General features: G+C 32.1%; 8 protein-coding genes across 8 annotated transcripts; 4 read left to right on the forward strand and 4 right to left on the reverse strand.

Annotated features, from left to right (window-relative positions):
• Positions 1–75: 75 nt before the first annotated feature.
• Positions 76–597, reverse strand: SAPINGB_P001243 (uncharacterized protein; the record flags this gene model as incomplete). Its single annotated transcript, XM_031995966.1, has 2 exons — positions 76–429; positions 583–597. The coding sequence occupies 2 exons, from the start codon at positions 595–597 to the stop codon at positions 76–78; spliced, it is 369 nt and encodes a 122-aa protein (XP_031851857.1).
• A 294-nt stretch (positions 598–891) lies between these two features.
• SAPINGB_P001244 (uncharacterized protein) lies at positions 892–1,647 on the reverse strand (the record flags this gene model as incomplete). The annotated part of the gene is made up of 1 exon (XM_031995967.1): positions 892–1,647. The coding sequence occupies one exon, from the start codon at positions 1,645–1,647 to the stop codon at positions 892–894; it is 756 nt and encodes a 251-aa protein (XP_031851858.1).
• A 2,132-nt stretch (positions 1,648–3,779) lies between these two features.
• On the forward strand, positions 3,780–5,170 carry SAPINGB_P001245 (uncharacterized protein; the record flags this gene model as incomplete). The annotated part of the gene is made up of 3 exons (XM_031995968.1): positions 3,780–3,844; positions 3,933–3,975; positions 4,067–5,170. 3 exons carry the CDS (start codon positions 3,780–3,782, stop codon positions 5,168–5,170), a joined length of 1,212 nt encoding a protein of 403 aa, XP_031851859.1.
• A 460-nt stretch (positions 5,171–5,630) lies between these two features.
• Positions 5,631–6,248, reverse strand: SAPINGB_P001246 (uncharacterized protein; the record flags this gene model as incomplete). The annotated part of the gene is made up of 2 exons (XM_031995969.1): positions 5,631–6,098; positions 6,231–6,248. 2 exons carry the CDS (start codon positions 6,246–6,248, stop codon positions 5,631–5,633), a joined length of 486 nt encoding a protein of 161 aa, XP_031851860.1.
• A 1,493-nt stretch (positions 6,249–7,741) lies between these two features.
• Positions 7,742–10,606, forward strand: SAPINGB_P001247 (uncharacterized protein; the record flags this gene model as incomplete). The annotated part of the gene is made up of 1 exon (XM_031995970.1): positions 7,742–10,606. The coding sequence occupies one exon, from the start codon at positions 7,742–7,744 to the stop codon at positions 10,604–10,606; it is 2,865 nt and encodes a 954-aa protein (XP_031851861.1).
• A 1,281-nt stretch (positions 10,607–11,887) lies between these two features.
• Positions 11,888–12,784, forward strand: SAPINGB_P001248 (uncharacterized protein; the record flags this gene model as incomplete). The annotated part of the gene is made up of 1 exon (XM_031995971.1): positions 11,888–12,784. One exon carries the CDS (start codon positions 11,888–11,890, stop codon positions 12,782–12,784), a length of 897 nt encoding a protein of 298 aa, XP_031851862.1.
• Positions 12,785–14,477: 1,693 nt separating this feature from the next.
• Positions 14,478–15,560, reverse strand: SAPINGB_P001249 (uncharacterized protein; the record flags this gene model as incomplete). Its single annotated transcript, XM_031995972.1, has 1 exon — positions 14,478–15,560. The coding sequence occupies one exon, from the start codon at positions 15,558–15,560 to the stop codon at positions 14,478–14,480; it is 1,083 nt and encodes a 360-aa protein (XP_031851863.1).
• Positions 15,561–17,933: 2,373 nt separating this feature from the next.
• SAPINGB_P001250 (uncharacterized protein) lies at positions 17,934–18,905 on the forward strand (the record flags this gene model as incomplete). The annotated part of the gene is made up of 1 exon (XM_031995973.1): positions 17,934–18,905. One exon carries the CDS (start codon positions 17,934–17,936, stop codon positions 18,903–18,905), a length of 972 nt encoding a protein of 323 aa, XP_031851864.1.
• Positions 18,906–21,173: the final 2,268 nt, after the last annotated feature.

Consider the following 21,173-nt stretch of genomic DNA (forward strand, 5'->3'; position numbering starts at 1 on the left):
TCAAGAAAACGCCATTAAATAAAAATCAAAAAGAAAAAAAAAAAAAAAAAAAAGTCTTTTCTTCTTCTTTCTTGTTTAAAAAATGGCATCAAGAGCTAGACAGAAACACATGGATGCCAGACAGGCAAGACAGCAACTAGAGTTATCAGCAGCAGGGTTTTGTTGCTGGACAATAACTGGCTGACCCTGTTGGTAGTAGCCACCTTGAGGTGGAGGTCCTCCGTAGCCTTGCTGGTAGCCTTGTTGATAACCTCCTTGTTGATAACCACCTTGTTGTTGATAACCTCCACCTGGGGGCATTCCTCTCTGGTCATAACCTTGTTGGTAGCCTCCCTGAGGGTAGTAGGACTGTTGTGGAGCGTTGACATTGTATCCCTGTTGATTATGGCCTTGGTCATAATAGGACTTGTTTTCACCTTGTGGTGCGTACTAAAAAAAAAATAAAAAAAGATTAGTTTGTCAGTTTGTCGGACACATAATAATAATAAACCCCTCCCCAAAAAAGCAACAAAATAATATTGGCTTTGTGAGATTGATATATAGTTGCAAGAGTTTTTTTTTTTTTTTTTTTTTTTTACATACATAGTTTTGTGACATTTAAAATATTTTTCAAAAAATTTTTATATATGGGTATATTTGTTTATTTATTTGTTGATTTTTATTTGAATATCTTTTGACAAAAAAAAAAAAAAAATTTACAAATAAAGGTACGGAGAAGAAACAGAAAGAAGAAAAAGAGGGAAAAAAAGGTGCCCAGTTTTAACCACACAGAGAAAAAAAAAAAAAAAAAAAATTGAGGGGGGAGGAAAGGGAAAAGGAAAAGGAAACTACGCAGACACACACAAACGCGTAAACTTCGAGCGATTTTCAAAGTCACGTGGCTTTTCAAAGTCATAAGATCGGGCCAAGTACGGTGCTGCGCCGACTCGCAAGCCATGTCGGTGGTGCCGACACCCGACAGTTTTTTAATTGATCATGTTTCTCATATTTCTCATTTTGTTCAGAAACAAGAACAGGCGAGCTTTCATTGGAAGTGGATGCAAGGTCGACGACAGATTGTGATTCTTGGTTATTGCCACTAGTAGACTCAGTAATTGCTGTTTGATCTGCTGCAAGTCTTTGTGCAAGAGATTGCCATGCAGTTGCCATGAGTTCAAGCTCATGTCTTAGTTGGGCACATTCGTCTCGCAGCCTTTCGTTTTCATTTCTTAGTAATGTATTTTCTTCTTCTTCTTCTTCTTCTTCTTCTTCTTCTTCTTTTTCTTCTTGATGGTCATCATGGTTTTGTTCACTAGTTTGTTTATCATCATTACTGTTATCATTATCATTATCATTATCAACACCTGTAAATTTTTTTTTTTTATTTTCACGAGCTTGGACTTGTTGATGTCGCATCAGTACTTCGTAATGATCAATAAGTGTTCGGATTCCTGCACTTTGAAGACTAGTTCCTGATACTGAGCGTTGGTGTTTGTTATAATGTGATGAAGTTTTGGCAGTTGCTGCAACAACACCAAGAAGTTGTTTTTCACGAGCTGAAGCTTCTAAAGCTTCTTTCCGTAGTGTTGCAATGGTAAGTTTGTCAAGGGCTGCAGCCTGTTCAAGTTCTTGAAGACGAGTCTCCAGGTGAGATTGAGTTGAATCCATTAAAGATGATGGGGATGAGTTGGGAGTGCGAAATGTGAAAAAAAAAAAAAAAAAAAAGAAAATCTAAGGATTTTGGAAGATTGTGATGATGATAATGATGATATTCATATTTGTTAGAATAAATAAATGGAGATGATTACAAAAAATAAAAGTAAAAATAAAAGTAAAAATAAAAGTAAAAATAAAAAATAAATAAAAAATAAATAAAAAATAAATAAAAAATAAATAAAAAATAAATAAAAAATAAATAAAAAATAAATAAAAAATAAATAAAAAATAAATAAAAAATAAAATTAGTATTAAATGATTATATGACCCAATAATGACAATAAATTTTATTATTATATTGCTACTAAATAAAATTCCAAGAATATTACGAAACTTATCAGGGTTTCAAAAAAAATAAATATATATATATTTTCCATAATTATTGTAGTATTATATATATATATATATATATAATAGTATATATAGTAGATAATAGATAAATTGAATGTGGAGAAGAAGAAAATTGGGGGGAGGGGGGGGGAAGGAAATATTTTTTTTTTTTATTATCTGTTTTTGGACTTGAAAGTGTCCCAATTAGATGGTGGTGGTGATGAATAGTTAAAAGTAGACAAGGCAAAAAAAAAAAAAAAAAAAAAAAATTTAGATAGTAGCAGTTAGCAGCAAGCAGCAACCCAAAAGAAAACTTAAAACGGTTTTTAACGTCAGCATATATTAATTATATTATAATAAGATATATAAGATATGATATATGATATATTTTTATTTATATTTATATTTATATTTATATATATATATTTATGTTTTTTTTATATGGGTGGCAAAACAAAAAAAAAAAAAATCCCTAATAAGAAAGAAACAGGGCAAAAAAAAAAAAAAAAAAAAAATTCAAGTCCGGCGGCTTTTGAGCATCTTTTTTTTTTTTGTTTTGCGGCCTGTTTTGACTTGAAAGCCAAAGCAATTTTAAGCAATTTTAAGCAATTTTAAGCAAATATATATATATATATATATATTTTTTTTTTTTTCTTCTTTCAATCAATATCACACTGAAATAAGTTGGAGTCCACATTTGTGAGGTAATTGTAGATTAGAATGGCGATAAGAATAAAAATAAATAATAAAGTTACTATTGGTAAGGTATACATATTGTACAATAATAACAATTTATTTATTTTATATATTTATAAGTAAGTTTAGACAAGCTTATCGGTTTACCGTAGTAGCACCCAACCGAGGTCGATAAACATTGGAGAGTCAATTAAAAGATTAAAAGACTCTTTGCAATGGTCTCAAGAATATTTTATATATATATATATATATATACAGACAAAATTTAAACTTAAGGAACGGCCCGCTGAACTGAGACGAGTCTGAAAATAAAAAAATAAAAAAATAAAAAAAATAAAATGTGTTGTTGCACAAGTCCAATTGTTGCACTCAAACTGGTCGACCATCTTAACTTTTTTTTTTTTTTTTTTTTTTCTTTACAAGTTAGGCAGGTGAGAATAACCTCAATACAATCATTTTGTTTTTAAATATATAAAATAGAAATTGACAATTTTTAATATATATATATATATTTATATATATAATAAAAAAAAATCCATTTTAATTAAGCTCATCATCAATTGGGGACATGTTTTTTTTTTTTTTTTTTTTTTTTTTTTTTAAATGTATTCCTTTTGGTCTAACTAAAATGCTTAACTTTTTTTTTTTTTTTTTTTTTTTTTGGGCTGCACACACACACACTTTTGACTTCTTCTATGATATTAATAAACAGGTAGAAAATAAAATGTCCTTTTTTTTTTTTGTGATTTTCTAAAAAAACTATAATAATAATAATAATAATAATAAATTTTACTACACTGTGTGCTACTTTTGTAACTGCTTGTTAACCCCGCCGTAACTGGCAGACTATAAAACCACAGCCATATCCGCATCTTTCCCGTTTTTTTTTTTTTTTTTTTTTTCCCTTTTCCTTTTTCTTTCTTTCTTTCTTTCTTTCTTTCTTTCTTTCTTCTTATCATAATTTTTTTTTTATCAGTAAACTTATCTATTTATTTATATCTCATATATATACCAACTTCTTATCAACAATTCTCCAGCTCATATAACTTATACCCTCAATGAAACTCACTGCCATTACCCTCGCCTCAACATTGGCAGGCTCTGCTCTTGCCGGAGTCCATAAGTATGTTTAATTCCTCATCGGTCTTTATACGATGGAATTTTTTTTTTTTTTTTTATTTGCTAACTTTTTTTTTTTTTTTTTTTTGTAGAGTCGATATTAAGAAGATGGACACTAATGCTCGCTACCATGGTGTATGTAAAGTTTTATTTTTTATTTTATTTTATTTTATTTTTTAAAGATATATATTTCTAGTTTGAAATTGTTTTTAACACCATTTCATAGGAAGCTTTCCAGGACCATCTTCGCTCTCTTGGACAAAAGTACATGGGCTTGGCCCAAAAGTACGGTGCTAAAGACAGCCAAGTTCCCTTTATTGGAAACAATGTGAATGCCGATGGCGACTATAGCGTGCCTCTTGGTAACTACCTTAACGTTCAATACTTTGCCGATATTACCCTCGGAACCCCTCCTCAAGCTTTTAAGGTTGTTCTGGACACTGGCTCTTCCAACCTATGGGTTCCTGGCGCTGATTGTAACTCAATTGCTTGCTTTTTGCACAGCCGTTATGACTCTTCTGAGTCTTCCTCCTACAAGGCCAATGGCACGGAGTTTTCCATCCAGTACGGCTCTGGTAGCGTGTCTGGTTTTATTTCTCAAGATACCTTGACCCTGGGCGACCTTGTGATTCCCAAGCAGGACTTTGGTGAGGCCACAAATGAGCCTGGCTTGGCTTTTGCCTTTGGCAAGTTTGACGGTATTCTCGGTCTCGGCTTTGACTCAATTTCCGTCAACCATGTTGTTCCTCCCTTTTACAATGCTCTCAACCAGGGCCTGCTGGACGAGCCCGTCTTTTCCTTTAAGCTTGGCGATGCTGATAAGGATGCTTCTGATGGTGGTACTTTTACCATTGGTGGCACTGATAAATCTCTTTACACTGGAGACATTACTTGGCTTCCTCTTCGTCGCAAGGCTTACTGGGAGGTTAAGTTTGATGCCATTTCCCTGGGTGGCGAAACTGCCGAATTGGAAAACACTGGTGCTGTTGTTGACACTGGAACTTCGCTCTTGACTTTCCCCTCTGCTCTTGCTGAAATGATTAACTCTCAGATTGGTGCCACCAAGGGCTGGAATGGTCAATACACTGTTGACTGTGCTTCTCGTGAATCTCTTCCTGATCTCACATTTAATTTTGATGGATTTAACTTTACTCTTACTGGCTTTGAGTACACTTTGGAAGTTTCTGGCTCGTGCATTTCAGCCATCACTCCTATGGATTTCCCTGAACCTGTTGGTCCTCTTTCCATTGTGGGTGATGCCTTTTTGCGCAAGTATTACTCCATCTATGACTACGGCAAGAGTGCTGTTGGTCTGGCCAAGGCTGCCTAGAGTTTATACATGTATAAAATTACCTCTTTATTGATGATGATTGTGTGTGTGTGTGTGTTTTTTTCTCCCTTGTGTATTAATAATATTCATAATAATAATAATAATAAATACTAATTATTAGAAGCATGAGATAAATCAAGATAGTTGTATCATTATTATTATTTTTTTTTTGTTCTTTACTTATATTGCTGGAGTTTTTTTTTTGAGTATTGGTGACGCTGCGGCTGCTTTTGCTTTTGCTTTTGCAACTGTTACTAGTACTAGTACTACTATTGAAGATAATTTTGTTGGTGCTACTACTGTTGGTGCTATTACTACTACTATTACTGCTGCTGCTGCTGCTGCTGCTGCCGCTGCCGCTATTCATGATGTTGTTATTTTTTTTGATATTTTTATTATGATGAAGTTTATTATTATTATTATTATTATTATTATTGCTGGAGTCTGAAGATGAAGCAAGTCAAATATCCTCCAAAGATCGGGTGATTTCGTCTAGCTCGTTCTTTGCAACCTTGTACTTTTCGTCAAGCTCCTCATACTTCTTTTCCCAATTCTCAATTTCCTGCTCCAAGCTGGTAACTTTACGTTCAAAGTGGTCAGCCTTAACATCAACCTGGCGAAGCTTTTCAGTTGTTTCACGCAGATTGGTATCTGAAGTCTCTAAGTCCTCTTCCAGCTGGGAAATCTTCTTGGTCAGTGACTCGTTAGCAGAACCATGTGCAGCACCTTCCTCGGCAGCACCCTTTGCCTCTGACAGCTTGGCTTCCAGCTCATCGACTTCTGATTCCAAAAGACTATTCTTATGGTTAAGAGCAGCAATCTCTTGGTCCTTAGTAGTCACTTCTTGTTCCAGAACCTTGACACGCTCGTTGGCTTCGTCAGCCTTGTCTTGTGCAGCTTCAGTTTCGAGTTTAAGGGAGGTGATTTTCTAATAGAGGGTTAAAAATGACAAAAAGTTAGTGATCTGTTCAAAATAATAAAATTACAAAATAAATAAAATAAATAAAATAGATAATAAAAATATATATTAAACATAAATTAAAGATTCAATTGAACTTACTTCTCTAAGCTTATCCATTGTGAATTATTTGTTTATTATTTTTTTTTATTTTTCTTAAGAAAATTTCTATAAGAATATATGAATTGATGGTTGATTTATAAAGAATATATGAGGGAATAGAACAAGGGGAGGAGGGGAAGGTAAAAGGAAAGGGAGAAGGGGGAGGATTTAAAAAAAAAAAAAAAAAAAAAAAAAAAAAAAAAAAATCCATACAAAATCCTATTACACACCTCACATAGAAACCAATTTTTTTTTTTTGTGTGTGTGTGTGTGTATTGCCAGGGGCGCAGTGAGTTATTGTTGGCCTTTACTGGGCTGTAGTGGCCAACAATTTATTTAATTCACTATTAGGAGGAGAGAGAGAAAAATTCCAGGCAGAATTTGTTAGTTTCTTTATAAAAAAAAAAAAAAAAAAAAAACCTACACATACAAATCACATATAAACACAAACTTTTATACATACAAATCACATACTTACATATAAACATAATTACATACTTACAGTCACACATACAAAAACAGGGGGGGGGGGGGTAAGGGGAGGTTACAAACAAATATCGGTAGAGGTAGTGGTGGGCTAATTTCTAATAAGAGAGAGAGAAAAAATCAAAAAAAAAAAAAAAAAAAAAAAAAAAATAAAGGAGTTACCCGGATTTAATTAATTTCTTACGTGGAAGTTTTTTTTGGTTAAAAAGGCTAAAAGATAAATCACGTGGTAATGTTAGTAAGCATGTTTATTTTTTGTTACAAAAAAAGAATTATTTTTTTATTTATTACACTTTTTTTGCATTTGTTGATATTCATTGGGGAAAAAAAAAAAAAAAACAAAAACACCTTTTAATTTTTATTTTTATTTTTATTTTTTTTTCTTTTTAACTGACTAAAAACAGCATCACCACATTCCTTTTTGGGAAAGATTTTTTTTTTTTTTTTTTTTTTTTTCTTTTCTTTTCTTCCAACAAATTATTCAAGACAAGATCAACTAAAATTTAATCAATTTTTAATTAAATTTTTTATAAAAAATAAAAAATAAAAAATAAAAAATTATAAAATAATAGAATTAACCAAGATTTTGAATAATCTCTATTTTATTTTATTTTATTTTTTTCTTCTTTAAATCCTCATCAACAACCATTCGGTTAAATTAACAACAAAAACAATACTTGAATAAAAACCAATTTTTTTTTTTTTTTTTTTTTTTTTTTTTTTTCTTTCGTTTTTGGTGCCTATTGCTCAATTATACAAAAAAACTTTTACCAAATCTTTGATTTTTTATTTTTATTTTTTTTATTTATTTACCATATGAGGTAATTCTAGTTTTCCTTTTCTTTTTTTTTTTTTTTTTTTTTTTTTTTTTATAAAAATCTTTTCAGGAGGTCCTCTTAGGTTTCTACACACACACACACACACACATACACATACACAAAACTATCCTCTGTCATCATAATAATATAAACTATATATACCCCTTAAAAATAAAAGTAGTTTAGATTTTTTTTTTTTTATAAACAATGCCTCTCCCTTTCGCGCCGTCTGTATCACCTCAAAGGCGTTCTACAGCACAGTCTTCTTCTTCTTCTTCTTCTTCTACCTATTCCTCCACTTCCACTTCCACTTCCACTTCCACTTCCACTTCCACTTCTTCTTCCGCTCGCAAAGCTTCCTTTTCATTCTCTCCATCACCTGCATTCACTCCTCCTCAATCCTCCTCCTCTCGACCTCAATCCCCAGTCATGATGCGTAGACCCGCATCCTCATTAGCCCTTAGATCTCCAACTCCAACCCAGTTTGGCCGCGGTAGACCCGCAACCCCATCTTTCCATGGGCAATTCTTACACACCAATAACTCTTCTCCAGCTCTCTCAGGCTTCCCTATAACTACAAACTTTCCATCATCATCATCATCATCATCATCAACTTCTTTCTCTTCAACTTCAAATAACGTTTACACTGGATCTATTCGTGTTGCAGTCCGTGTTAAACCTAGCACATCACAATCTTTATCATTATCTTCTTCTTCATCAATATCTTCTATAGAAAGTGGCTCCACATCATCATCGTTATCGTCATCATCATCATCATCATCATCAACAACAACAACAACAACAACAACAACAACAACAATTCTCAACGACCACTGGGCAATTGATTCAGCTCGTAATGCCATCTCTTCCCGTGATGTAGGCGAGTTTGTTTTCGACAGCGTTTACCACGGCCCCATTTCTAATGCTAACATCTTCGATAGCTCTGTTCGTGATCTTGTCAATCAAGTCATGGCCGGATTTAACGGCACCGTCTTTGCTTATGGCATGACAGGTTCAGGTAAAACCTACTCCATGCAAGGGTCTTCACTCAACCCTGGTATTATTCCACTTTCCGCAGCTTGTATCTTTGACTATATTGCAACAGCTACCGAATCATCATCATCATCATCATCAGCATCATCATCATCATCATCATCATCATCATCATCATCATCATCATCATCATCATTATCATTATCATCATCCGAAATCCTCTCAGATCAACAACGCACATTCACTGTCAAAGTCTCATACCTTGAAATTTATAACGAACATCTCCATGATCTACTCAGCCCAGGAACCCCACCTGAAGATATCAAACTGCGAGATGACCCTATTCGTGGAGGTGTCCGCGCCATGGGCCTCAAAGAAGTTACCGTTTCCTCTCCTGAAGAGCTGCTAGAGTGTATCCGTTCCGGTGATGCTCTTCGACGAACAGAAGGTACTGAATACAACTCCAAGTCTTCACGATCTCACGCTGTTGTACAAATCTTTATAGAATCTGCTTCTAGTACGGGACCAACTCGTAGCTCTTTACTCTACCTTTGCGACTTGGCAGGTTCCGAGCGCGCAGCAGCACAAACAGAACGCCGTAAAGAAGGTGCATATATCAACAAATCGCTTCTTACTCTTGGTACAGTCATTTCTCGTCTTTCTGCAGTTTCATCATCGGCAGCATCCACAGGTCACATTCCATACCGTGACTCAAAACTAACAAGACTTTTACAACCAGCACTTTCCGGTAAAAGTCTTGTAAGTATTTTGTGTACCATCGATGTGGCTGGGCCACTAAGCTCTACAACCTATGTCGAAACCATTTCAACATTACGATTTGCCGCACGTGCTAAAAACATTGCCATTAATGTTAAGCGTAACGAGGAAGTAGGTAGTATTGCGGAAGCCGCCAAGGTCATTGAACGGCTTGCAAGTCAAGTCGAGGCACAAAAACTAGAAATTGCGCGGCTCAAGAGTGGTGGTAGTAGTGGTGGTGGTAGTAGTAGTGGTGGTGGTGGTGGTGGTAGTGGCAGTGTAGACTCTCCAAGCCCATTAGTAAAATCAGGTTCTAGTTCGCAGTTAACAACAGACGATGAAACAATCACAGCAAACCATTACACAGCTCAGATTGCACAGCTGGAGGCCGAAAATAGAATCTTGCATGAACGTGTTGAACATTTGACTCGATTATGTGATGACACAAAACTTGAAGAAATGATTTTGTTAGGTGGTGATTTAAAGGAAGATGGAACAAGTTCATCTACATCAAGTCCTAGAATTGGTAGTATTGAAGATGATGATATTGAAGGTGGTGGACCTGTACGCAGACAAATTGATGAATACAAGTCGTACATTGCTCACTTGGAAAAACAACTTTATGAAGCAGAATTGTCAAAGGCTCTTGGTGCTGCATCATTAACTTCTTCTTCATCTTCTTCATCTTCAACAACAGCAAATTCAAGTACACAGTATGTGACTACGTACCCGTCATCTCCACCAGCACCTCTAGTTTCAACACAGGGACCAGTATCAAAACCACCATCCACAGCTCCTCCGCTTTCTCCATCATCTTCTGTATCACTTGATGTAGGCAATACCGCTCTTACAGGTTCACCTTCCGTGTCTTCTATTTCACTTTCTGCTATCCCTTCAACTTCCACCATGGCTCATTCTTCCAATTACTACACAGAGCTGATATCTGAGCTTCGAGATGAGATTGAGGAACTACGCGAGTCTAATGCAGATAAGGAACGCATTATTGCAACAATGCGATCTTTTAATAAACGCAAGGAAAACATTAATGCCTTGTCTGCATCAATCTATGGAACTACACTGAATATAAGTGATAAAAGTGGGCTTTCTCCAGGACCATCGTCACCGATAGTTGGCACACATTCAGCAGCAGTAGCAGTAGGATCTAGCATACCGTCATATTCTTCTAGGTTTATTGGCCAGGCTATCACAAGCAGTAGTGTTATAGAAAACTGCAGTGAGCCTAGAAAACGTAGTAGTGAAGGGAATGCAAACAGTGATGTTTTTGTGACTCCTAAGAGGGATGTTACAGATATTCGTGTTTGAAAAAAAAAAAAAAAAAAAAAAAAAAATATAGGTACCTTTATATATAGAGAGATCTAGAGTATATATAGTAAATGAATACCTTAAAAAATAATGAATTTGTTAACTTATCAGTAAATATTATTTAATTAAATTTAATTAAAATATTTTTAAAATAATATTTTTTTTTTCAATCTAATTAATAATATTATTATAATAAAAATTGATTGATAAAAAATAAAATAATTAAATAAAAAAAAATATTATTTGTTTTTTTTTTTCATTGTTATTTGAGGTTTGACAGCCGTATATTATATATTTAAACAAACGTTTGTTTACAGAGAAAAAAAAAATCTGGAGTATTTAATGTACGGCTATATATATTAGGTTAGGGTTAAAAATATAAATTTTTTTTTTTTTTTAATTTTTAATTTTTTTTATTTTCATTCTATTTTGTTAAAAAAAAAAATTAAAAACAATTAAAAACTGATATAACTGAATTATTAATTTAATTATATAAATATATAGATAAATTGTAATTAGGCAAATTTAACCGTGTTAGTAGCTCATTGAATGACTAGAAAAAAAAAAAAAAAAAAAAAAGAAGGGCCAAAAAAAAATGTACGCCGCTTTGAAAAAAAAAAAAAAAAAAAAAAAAAGTCTTTCACTACCATCTTCTTCCTCCCCCGCATTTCTTTAACCTCAAATGACAATGACAACAACAACAACAACAACAATTGGCTATTTGATTTTTAATTTTTAATTTTTAGTTATTTAAAAAGAAAAAAATAGCAGCTAAATTTATTTAATAATTAATTAAAAAAAAATTTTATTTTTTTTTATTTTTAAAAATACACACGTTATATATATATATATATCAAGCAAATTTCCTAAATAATTAAAATGAATTGACCATGTGAACATTTCTCATTCAATATTAACAAAATGGGCTATATTTCAATAATTATTATTTTACAGCGCTTGTAAAAAAAAAAAAAACAAAAAAATAAAATAAATAACAAAGAATTTATCTCCTGTTTCGATTTATATGGGGAGGAAAAGTGGCTTCTTTTACTATGTCACAGATACAAAAAAAAAAAAAAAAATTAAAACTAACTAACCAAATAAATAAATAATCTGAAAAAAAACATGTGGGTTGAAAAAAAAAAAAATCAAAATATATCGATATATTAAACTTATATAAACCACACAAAATCTTTCAAAAAAATTTTTTTTTTTAAGAATTATTTTTTTCAATTCTTCAATTATTTTTTTTTTTTTTTTTCAATTCTTCACTTCAACACAATGACCACCATCTTTTTTACATCAATTGTCGCTCTTTTTCTTGTATTGACAACTTCTGTGGTTGCACTTCCACAAGACAGCAGCGGTTACTATCTCAGTCTTTTAGGTCTTGATGCTGCCGGCTACTCAAAATATACAGCATATCTTGCAACTCTTACTATAACAACCCCAGTTGCCCTCGAGTCTTGGATTTCAAAGTATTCAGGTGAAACAATCACCGATTATAATGAAGCCCTATCAGCCTATAGTGATTTCCCCTTTTCTGCTTACTCAAACTTTTTTACTCAACTCTATCCTACTTCAATCTTTACAGACATGATCTATTCAAACCCTTATGCCTCGTTCTATAGCGGTTATCTTGCTTCACAAACTTCACCTGGAGCTCCAACTGCTGAAGCAACACCAACAGTCACAGTCTTATCAAATACTGTGGCTTCTACTCAGGTCACTCCCACTGAAATTTCTGTGTCACCAAGTGAAACGCCTATAAACACTCTGTCTGATTCTTCAGCTTCTAATACACCTTCTGTTACCCCTACAGTAACCTCTGCTGCTTCTTCAGTTGCTTCTTCAGTTGCTTCTTCAGTTGCTTCTGCTGCTTCTTCTGTTGCTTCTTCTGTTGCTTCTGCTGCTTCTTCTGTTGCTTCTGCTGCTTCTTCTGTTGCTTCTGCTGCTACCTCAAAAGCTAGTGGCTCGTCTAAGTCGGAGTCAAAATCTTCTTCTTTTTCTTCTGTAGCTTCCGCCGCTTCCACTCCGGCCTCTTCAGGATCATCTACTACTGAGTCTTCTAGTGCTAGTTCTACAGCATCTAGCAATGGTGTAGATTCAAGAATGGATTCTTTTTCTAATTTTATCTTGATAACAATGGGTATTATCGCAATGGCTCTAGTTTATTAATTAATTGTATACCCTTTTTTATATATATATATATATTTTCTACTAATATTTATTTCTGGTAATTTCGTAATATTTATAATTTATAGTTGATATAATTGATGAATGGATTGTCGATGTTTTTCAGTGGTTATACTCAGGTTAAAAAAAAAATAACAAATTGAATAAAAAAACTTCTTTGACAACCGAGGGATTCGAACCCTCGCCTCCGAAGAGATAGGAACCTTAATCCTACGCCTTAGACCAACTCGGCCAGATTGCCACGTGATTGAAAAGTTTAACTAAAGTGAAAACCTCAAATTACATGATAAAAAAAACAACAAAAATATAAGTCCTAGAGATTTTTTTAAAGATTTATGACACTCTGTTTGTCATTTGCTGATATTTGGACAAAATTTTGTGCTGTTGGAGATGGAATGTTGAAGTCAAATTAAAAGTATATTAAAAAAATCGAAAAAATATAGTAAGAACAAAAAGGATAGTACAGATGCTGAAGTTATATATATAATTCTATAACCTTTGAATAAAAAAAAAAAAAAAAAAAAAACATATCTTTCAAAGAGTAAAAACAAATACACGATTTTTTAAAGATTCAAAAATTTTTTTTTTCTTGTGTTTTAAATGATTAAGTTTTATTTTTATTTTATTTTATTTTATTTTATTTTTGTTTTTTTTTTTTTTTTTGCAAAAAAATACAATAAATGCAAAAAAATAAAATTGTAAATTTTAAATTTTGGTACTTTTTAAGATACCTACTGATCTATGTAAAAAAAAATAAAAATAAACATATGAAAACCTAACCCTTGTTTTTGGAATCAATATTTAATAAATATTTAACTTTGATTTCAATTTTATAAATTTGAAACTAAAAATTATAGTAAAAATGTTTTTTTTTCTTTTTTTTTTGTTTTGTAAACTTAAACTTACTTACATTAAAGTAATTTTAAAAAAAAAAAAAAAAGAACCCACCACAATTGGGCTTCGTATAAAACCTATCAAAGATTAGTAAATTTTCAATTTTCCCTAACGTTCATTAAAATATACCATTAAAACAACAAGAATATTCTTGTTTTTTTTTTTTTTGGCTCAAGGGAATATTTTTTTTTTCCCATTTACCTGTTGCAGTGTATTTGATTTCCAAATCTACACAATTAGTCTCTATCGGCAACCACACCTTTTCCAATCCGCCTTTTCATACTGCACAATATTTAAAAAATTTTACTTGAGTTGCAATGAAGAAGAAAGTTTTTTTAATGATAAAATAACAAAAAAAAAAAAAAAAGAAAAAAAAAAGTGGGCATGTTTTTTTTATTACTTGGAAAATAAAAATCCTGGTCATCTTGAACCATAATAATTTATAAATATACTATTGATAATTATCAATATAAAATAAACGTACCTAGATGGATTTTTGTGTTAAAATAGTTCACTTTTTAGACCCCTTTTCACAGCCGTATTAATTTGATTCTGTAAATAAGCATTATTTACATCTGCCCACCTACCTACTTACTTGTCACAGACCCGTCATGTTTTTTTTTATTTTTTATTTATTTTTTCTACTAGAAAATGGCATCATCCAGTTCAATGCAATTCAATTTTAATTTTAATATCCTCAAAGTTATTTGTATTTTTTTTTATAATCAATATACTTGAACTTAAATAGTAATAAGTAATTATTACCACAAATTTTTTTTTTTTACTTTTTATTCTCACCATAAGCTTTGGTTCCGTAGTGCCCGTCAATAACAATAATATCCTGGGGTCTATAGTCAAACTTGCCAGAAAGGTACGATTCCAAAATGTTTTTGACACCATTTGCATACCGCTGTTGAGCATCGAGTGATGTGCCCGACATATGCGGAACCATAGCATTGCCAGCACCATACTTATTAGTCATGGTACGCCAAGGATGGTTGGCAGGTGCAGGCTGAGGGAACCACACATCACCACCATAGCCGCGCAACTGCCCAGACTTCAATGCCTCCACCACATCTTCCTGAACACAAATAGCACCACGAGCTGTATTTACCAACCAAGCTCCACGCTTCATCTTGCTCAAAAGATTCTTATTGAAAAGTCCCTTAGTTGACTCGTAGAGAGGAGTATTAATTGTCACAATGTCAGCTTGTCCAAGCAATTCTTCAAGACTCTCAACACGGCGACATCCAATTTCCTTTTCTCGGTCAGCAGAAAGCGGCTGGTAATCATAGTACAAAAGTTCCTTGGGGTTAAAAGGTTTAAGGCGTTCCAAAATACGAGAGCCAATGCGACCAACTCCAACTGTGGCAATCACCTTGCCTTCAATGTCATAAGAGTCCTTGGCAACTGCCGCAACATCCCATTCACCATTGCGGACTTGATCATGGGCAGGTACAAAGTTACGAACAAGAACAAGCATTGTCATAACAGCATGCTCAGCAACTGACGTGACATTAGAACCAGTAACTTCCAAAACAGCAATTTTAAGTTCGTTAGCAGTATCCAAATCCAAGTGATCAGAGCCAACACCAGCAGTAACACAAAGCTTAAGTTTTTTAGCCTTGAGAAGACGTTCACGAGTCAAGTAAGCAGGATGGAAAGGAGTGGTGATAACAATCTCTGCATCTTCAAGAAGACTTTCAAACTCAGGTCCATCCTTCTTGTCAGTGGTAATCAATGTGTGACCCTTAGACTCAAGCCAAGAACGAATTCCAAGTTCATTTTCAGTGCATCCATGCAATTTGGGCTCATCAATAGCATGTGAGCCAGCAGAGTAAAGAACGAGAAGAATCTTGACCATTTTTAATTGTTGTTAAATAAAATTGATTGTTGAAAACTTTTGAAAAGTATAAAATTGTTAATTAAAGAAAAAAAAAAAAGTAAAATTGTGATGATGAGAAATAAAAAAAAAATTCCAATTTAATGAGAACTTTACCTTGATATTTATACTTGAATTGATCCAACTATTCATTCCATCGTTTCTCCCCGCATATGTATCTGACATCTAGGTAGTCGCTTTATTGGTAAAAGGATTCAATTCTAAAAAAAAAAAAAATACTTCATGATTTTGGCTAAGCCGCATGACCATTACGGATCAGAAGCCTTCCATTTTCCTATTTGTTTAAAACGTGCGGGGATCAACCAAAAAAAAGGTCTATTCTTTAACAATAGCAATCTTCATTCATACGAGCGATTTTACTTAAAAAAATAAATTAAAATTAAAAGAACTAGAAAATTTATATTTCTCAGTTGATTTTTCCCCACTTTAGGCCCCCTTTTTTTTTTTTTTTTTTCCTTTCTCCCTTATGTCTTTCTGTTCCTGTTGGTGTTGGTGTTGGTGTTGGTCGCGGCATCCGGATTACAGAAAATCTGGGGAAATTAGTTCCATCTCGTGCGGCTCAGGGGGGTGTATGAGGGAGAGGGAAAAAAAAGGTACTGAGCTTAAAATCAAAATGTTTAAATTTTAAAATAAAATAAAATAAAATAAAGTAAGAATTGGGGTTTCTGAGTGTTTTTAGAATGAAAAATAAAATATAAAAAAAAATTGAAAATAATTTCCCCACTTTCAAAACCTGGTGACGTAAATTTTAAACCTAGATAGTTGAGCCGCAAAGGACTCGGTAGACTTGTGCGGAAAAACTCATTATAATTATTACCTCCATGGCTGTTAGAAGCTTTAAAATATATTCATCTTAGTACTTTAACTCATTTTTTGGTATCATCCAACATTACACTCTTTGTTTTACGTTTGTATACGATCATATTCGAAAGTGTACTTAAGCATCAATCGTCTGTAAATGATCACCAACCTTATTCCGACTTTTCCATATTTATTTTTAATTGACTTTAGTTCATAGAAAAAAGCTTAATTTTCTTATAGTGAGTCTTAAAAGATTTGCTTCTAACAGAAAGATTCCGAGAGTTTAATAATATCAACGTTGACGTTAACGTTTTAATTTTTCAATAAAAAAAATAAATTGTAAAAAAAATACATGCGCTAGCCCGGACTCGAACCGGGGACTTGACAATGGGAACGTCAAATTTTACCCCTAAACTACTAGTGCTGCGCAAAAAATAATAAAGAATTTATATTTAAACTGAAATTTTAAAAAGTAGCCAAAATTTAAAATAATTTGATTCTTGAAATTATAACCATTGAATAAAAACAAACAAACAAACAAAATAATATTTTTATTTTTACAAGTGATAAATTAATAACAAAAATAGTTAATAACCAAGTTTTAAGAATATTGTCATGACGATTAATGTAAACATTATTTTTTTTATTAAATTATTGAACTTCGCACCCTGTGTCATCTTTGTTAATAATATAACTTTTTTTTCAATTATTTCTAAGTTTTAATTCAAAAATTGTTAAACTGGAACTGTTAAACAAAATATATCAGGATTGAAACTATGTGAAGATACGTGGCTATATTTATTTTTAAATGACCCCGTGACACATCCCTAAAATTCGTTGAAAGCTCCGCCGGCGGTTAGGGTTTGGCTTTTGGAGAACCGAGTTTTTTGGAAAAACTTAAACGTGTCTAATCATAAACGTGTGAAGTCGGATTACCAGGAAGTCCCGCTTTCGGTCTTCCACAAAAACGTCACTAAATAATTATATTATTATTCTGTTTGTAAATTGATAACTAAATAATTCAGTTTCATCTTTTAAAGTCGGATCCATTTATCTTGAATGGTTTTACATCAAGTTTAAAATATATATATTTAATAAAGAAGAGTATCAATTGACAGCTGCATGTTAAATAAATTTTATTAATGGAAGGATTTATTTTTTACAAGTTAGTCTGAAAAGTGTTTAAAGTGGTGATACTTTCGAGATACTTTATAAAGTATCTAATAATTATTATTTTGTTCAAAACTAGGCTTTCTATCATATGAAATAAGTCGAAATCTTTATATCAAAAATCATCTCTGTTTCTGCAAAAAATAAAAAAAAAATGTTGCCTTGGAGCTACATGAACCAAATACTAACCAATTAGCTACAGGAAAAAAAAATTGAGCCTCAGCTACAACAAGTAGCTGAACACTGTTTGTCAATTATTTTGTCTAAATTATATATAAATGTTGCTTTCAACAATTATAAAAAAAATAAAAAAAATATATGCTTTTTTTTTAATTCTTTATATATCCATAAGATTAACTAAAGATGGTTCATTTAAAGCTAACTCTTATCTTACTCATTGCAGCTGTTTATGCAGCACCTACAACTAGCTTTGAAGATGCTACAAGCAATGATAGCAATAAACTTTCTACCGTGATTTCGACACCAGTTTCCACAAACACACTCAGTCAATATTCGGATGATTCAACTTATAAAACGTCTACTAAACCAACTACAACTTTGTCAACAAACTCATTTAAAATTTCTACAGTAACTACGAAAGAAGACAACTCAAATTCTAATTATTCCAATAATGTTGCTTTGACAAAAAAAACTAAAAGCTCTAGTATTAGCACAAGTGTTCCCTCCTCGGCTGAAAATTCCAGTGTTAATGATAGTGACAGCAGTATAATTTCTTACACTGACAGTGATGATGGTAGTGAGAGTGATGAAGGTAATGAGACTGACAACAGTAATGAAGATGGTGATGAAGATTCAGCAGAAAACTTATTGAATGTTGACGATGAGTTAAACGCTCTTGACCAAATAGGAACTAAAGCAGCAGACGCTTCGGTGTATACCAAGCTGAGAAACTATATGTTAACTGCTAGCATTACTACAATTCCTCCAGAACTTGTTTCTTGGGATTCACTTTATTCCAGTGCATTTTCAAATTCAAATATAAATAATAATAGTACTATTGTTATTTCAATTTTTGAAGAATTCCCGGTAAGCGCATATTCAGTTTATTTTGAACAAATTTATCCAACTTCTATTGTCGGTAGTTATTACGTTCGAAACCCCTTCTTAGAAAAATTAAAGGAATTAAATGTTACTATTTCAGATTCCCTACCTTCCCAAACTGCTTATAATACTTCTGTTTTGGTATCTACAACTCAAACTTCAAAATCATCTTCAACAAGTTCCAACTCTTCTAATTATGGGAACTCTATAAATAATCTTTCAGCTAGTTCAGCATTTTTATTTGCTATTTTTGGATTTGTTCTAATGTATTAAATGTTGTTATAGTATTTAGAAAAAAAAATTAGAATAGGGCTGTGAAAAAGTAAATTATTGTGGACATCTAATACTTGACTAACACGTAAATCCAATTTGATACGTTTAAATACAGTTTATATATTAACAATCTATAATAGTCTAATTATATATTAGTGTGTTTTAATATGACCTGGGTCTCTCTCTATTCTAATTTTTATCAATTTTGATACAACTTATAAGCCATAGTTTGGATTTCCACTTTCAGTTGTTGATTTTTTCAGGACATTTGACAGTAGTGAGATACTTTGAATAAAAAAGTAGCCAAGAAACAAAAAAACAAAAAAACAAAAAAAATTAATTTTGGGTTGTGGCAAGTTTAAGTTTCTTGGCACAAAAGTGGCAGACTGCAAATAATATTGTGAGTTCTATATTTTATGAAACACCTAACCCAGGAATTAATGGAAATGATTCAGGCGAGAAATAGCAACACCCATATCAAATGTTAACGTTTGAAAGTATATCTTGTAGAAAATGTCTGTTTTTCTGATCTTATGTACAAAAGTTTGAATTTATATATATAATTTTTTAATAAAATTAGACTCTATCAAACCTGCTAGTATAAAAGGTTTAGTTTTCTTTCAATACTGAAAGTTTTTTTTTTTCTATTGTACTTAATGTTGAGTTAACAGTAACTTTTAATTTTTTTTTTCAAGATAGCTTTGGTCATTTCAAAGAACTATATTTTTTTTTTATAATATTATTTTAGTTAACTAAATGATTTTTGGAAATGAGGCTTGAGAGGGTAAAATAATGTGTCGATTTAATTTTATTTGGTCCCAACTTTAACTCCGCGTAGCTAAGCTTTTTTTTTAGGCAAGAAAAAAAAATTATTCCTAAATGAAAAGTTTTTATAGTAATTATATATATTTTCTTACGTCATGATCATGATATGATAATCATGTTGTAGGCTAACTTCAAAAAAAAAAAAAATTGCTTTGATGGTGAATTAAATTTGGTAAATTGTCATTATAATAACGTCTCTATAGATTCAAACTCTTTGTTTCAAAGATCATCACAAAAATTTTACAGAGCATCATTTTTCTAGGCTTAATCTTAGGTGGACGTGTTGCAAACTAAAAAAATACATTTTAAGATTTAAAAAAAAAAACTCCTATTGTTCAATACTAGGACAATATTGAATAAGATACCAGAGTGACACTTGAATTTATATTAATCCATTTGAAGTTAATTTGCAATTTTTACAGATATTTTTTACTCATAAATTGTTAAGACTTCTGTTTATGTAAATTACAGTATTTGGTAAAAAAAAATTATTATTAAATTTTAACGGAAAAATCTAGTCTAACGGATAACGACCCGAACTCGGATACTGCGGCTATTATATAACAAACCTGCAACGGGAAAAATCGTAGAACAAATGGTTCACTTTCATTTATTTACACCAAAAGTTCAAGTCAAGTGTAAACGTCTCGACTTGAGCAAATAAATTTACACATGTAATCTTTACATATAGTTCTAGACTGGTCAATTCAGCATATCTCATGAGTCGTATTTACACAAATGCTATATTAAATTTCAGAAAATTTAAACGCTAGTAAAAAAAAATCATTTATTAGACATTTCGGATTTTATTCTGTCTGCACCTTAACCAAATCATTTCGTAAAAAAGGAGTCAATTTTTTTTCTCAATTAGCATCGCGTGATAGATTGCTGCCTTTGAAAATGCTAGAGAATGTCGTATAGTTTTTCTTCTATGGAGGGGTTTTCTTTGTCAAAATCTTTAGGAATAAGCAATAATTAAATTTATAAATTTAGGGTCTGGTTTGATAATGATCGAGAATGCTATTTTTTGAGTCTTAGTGGATTTTTAATCTTTGGATTGAAAGGTAGTGTCGGCAAAAGCAGCGTTTGTTAATGTGGAAGTGTAGACAGCGTTACTACCAAGGTTCGTGACAGGCGGTTTAGCGGAAGGTGAGGGATAAAAGTTAGTTGTTGATGTCATTAACTGTGTCTCGGATATTGGCATTGTTTATGCTGTTGCTTGATTCCATTAATTTTTTTTTTTTTTTGGTAGTATGGCAGACAGCTTGAATTTGTCTGGAGTGCTTCACAAGTCTCCTGATTACATATATGGCCATGCTACATGTTTGCATAGAGACGCCTATCTTTTTTTGTAGGTCAGCCATCTGGTCAGTAAAGAATTACTTCTCTGGCCTGTCAAATCAAAGATTCATAAAATCGGATATAGCTTTTTTGGATAAAGAT

This window comes from Magnusiomyces paraingens, assembly GCF_902498895.1.
Source record: "Magnusiomyces paraingens strain CBS 517.90 genome assembly, contig: contig1, whole genome shotgun sequence".
In the NCBI taxonomy this organism is placed as follows: domain Eukaryota; kingdom Fungi; phylum Ascomycota; class Dipodascomycetes; order Dipodascales; family Dipodascaceae; genus Magnusiomyces; species Magnusiomyces paraingens.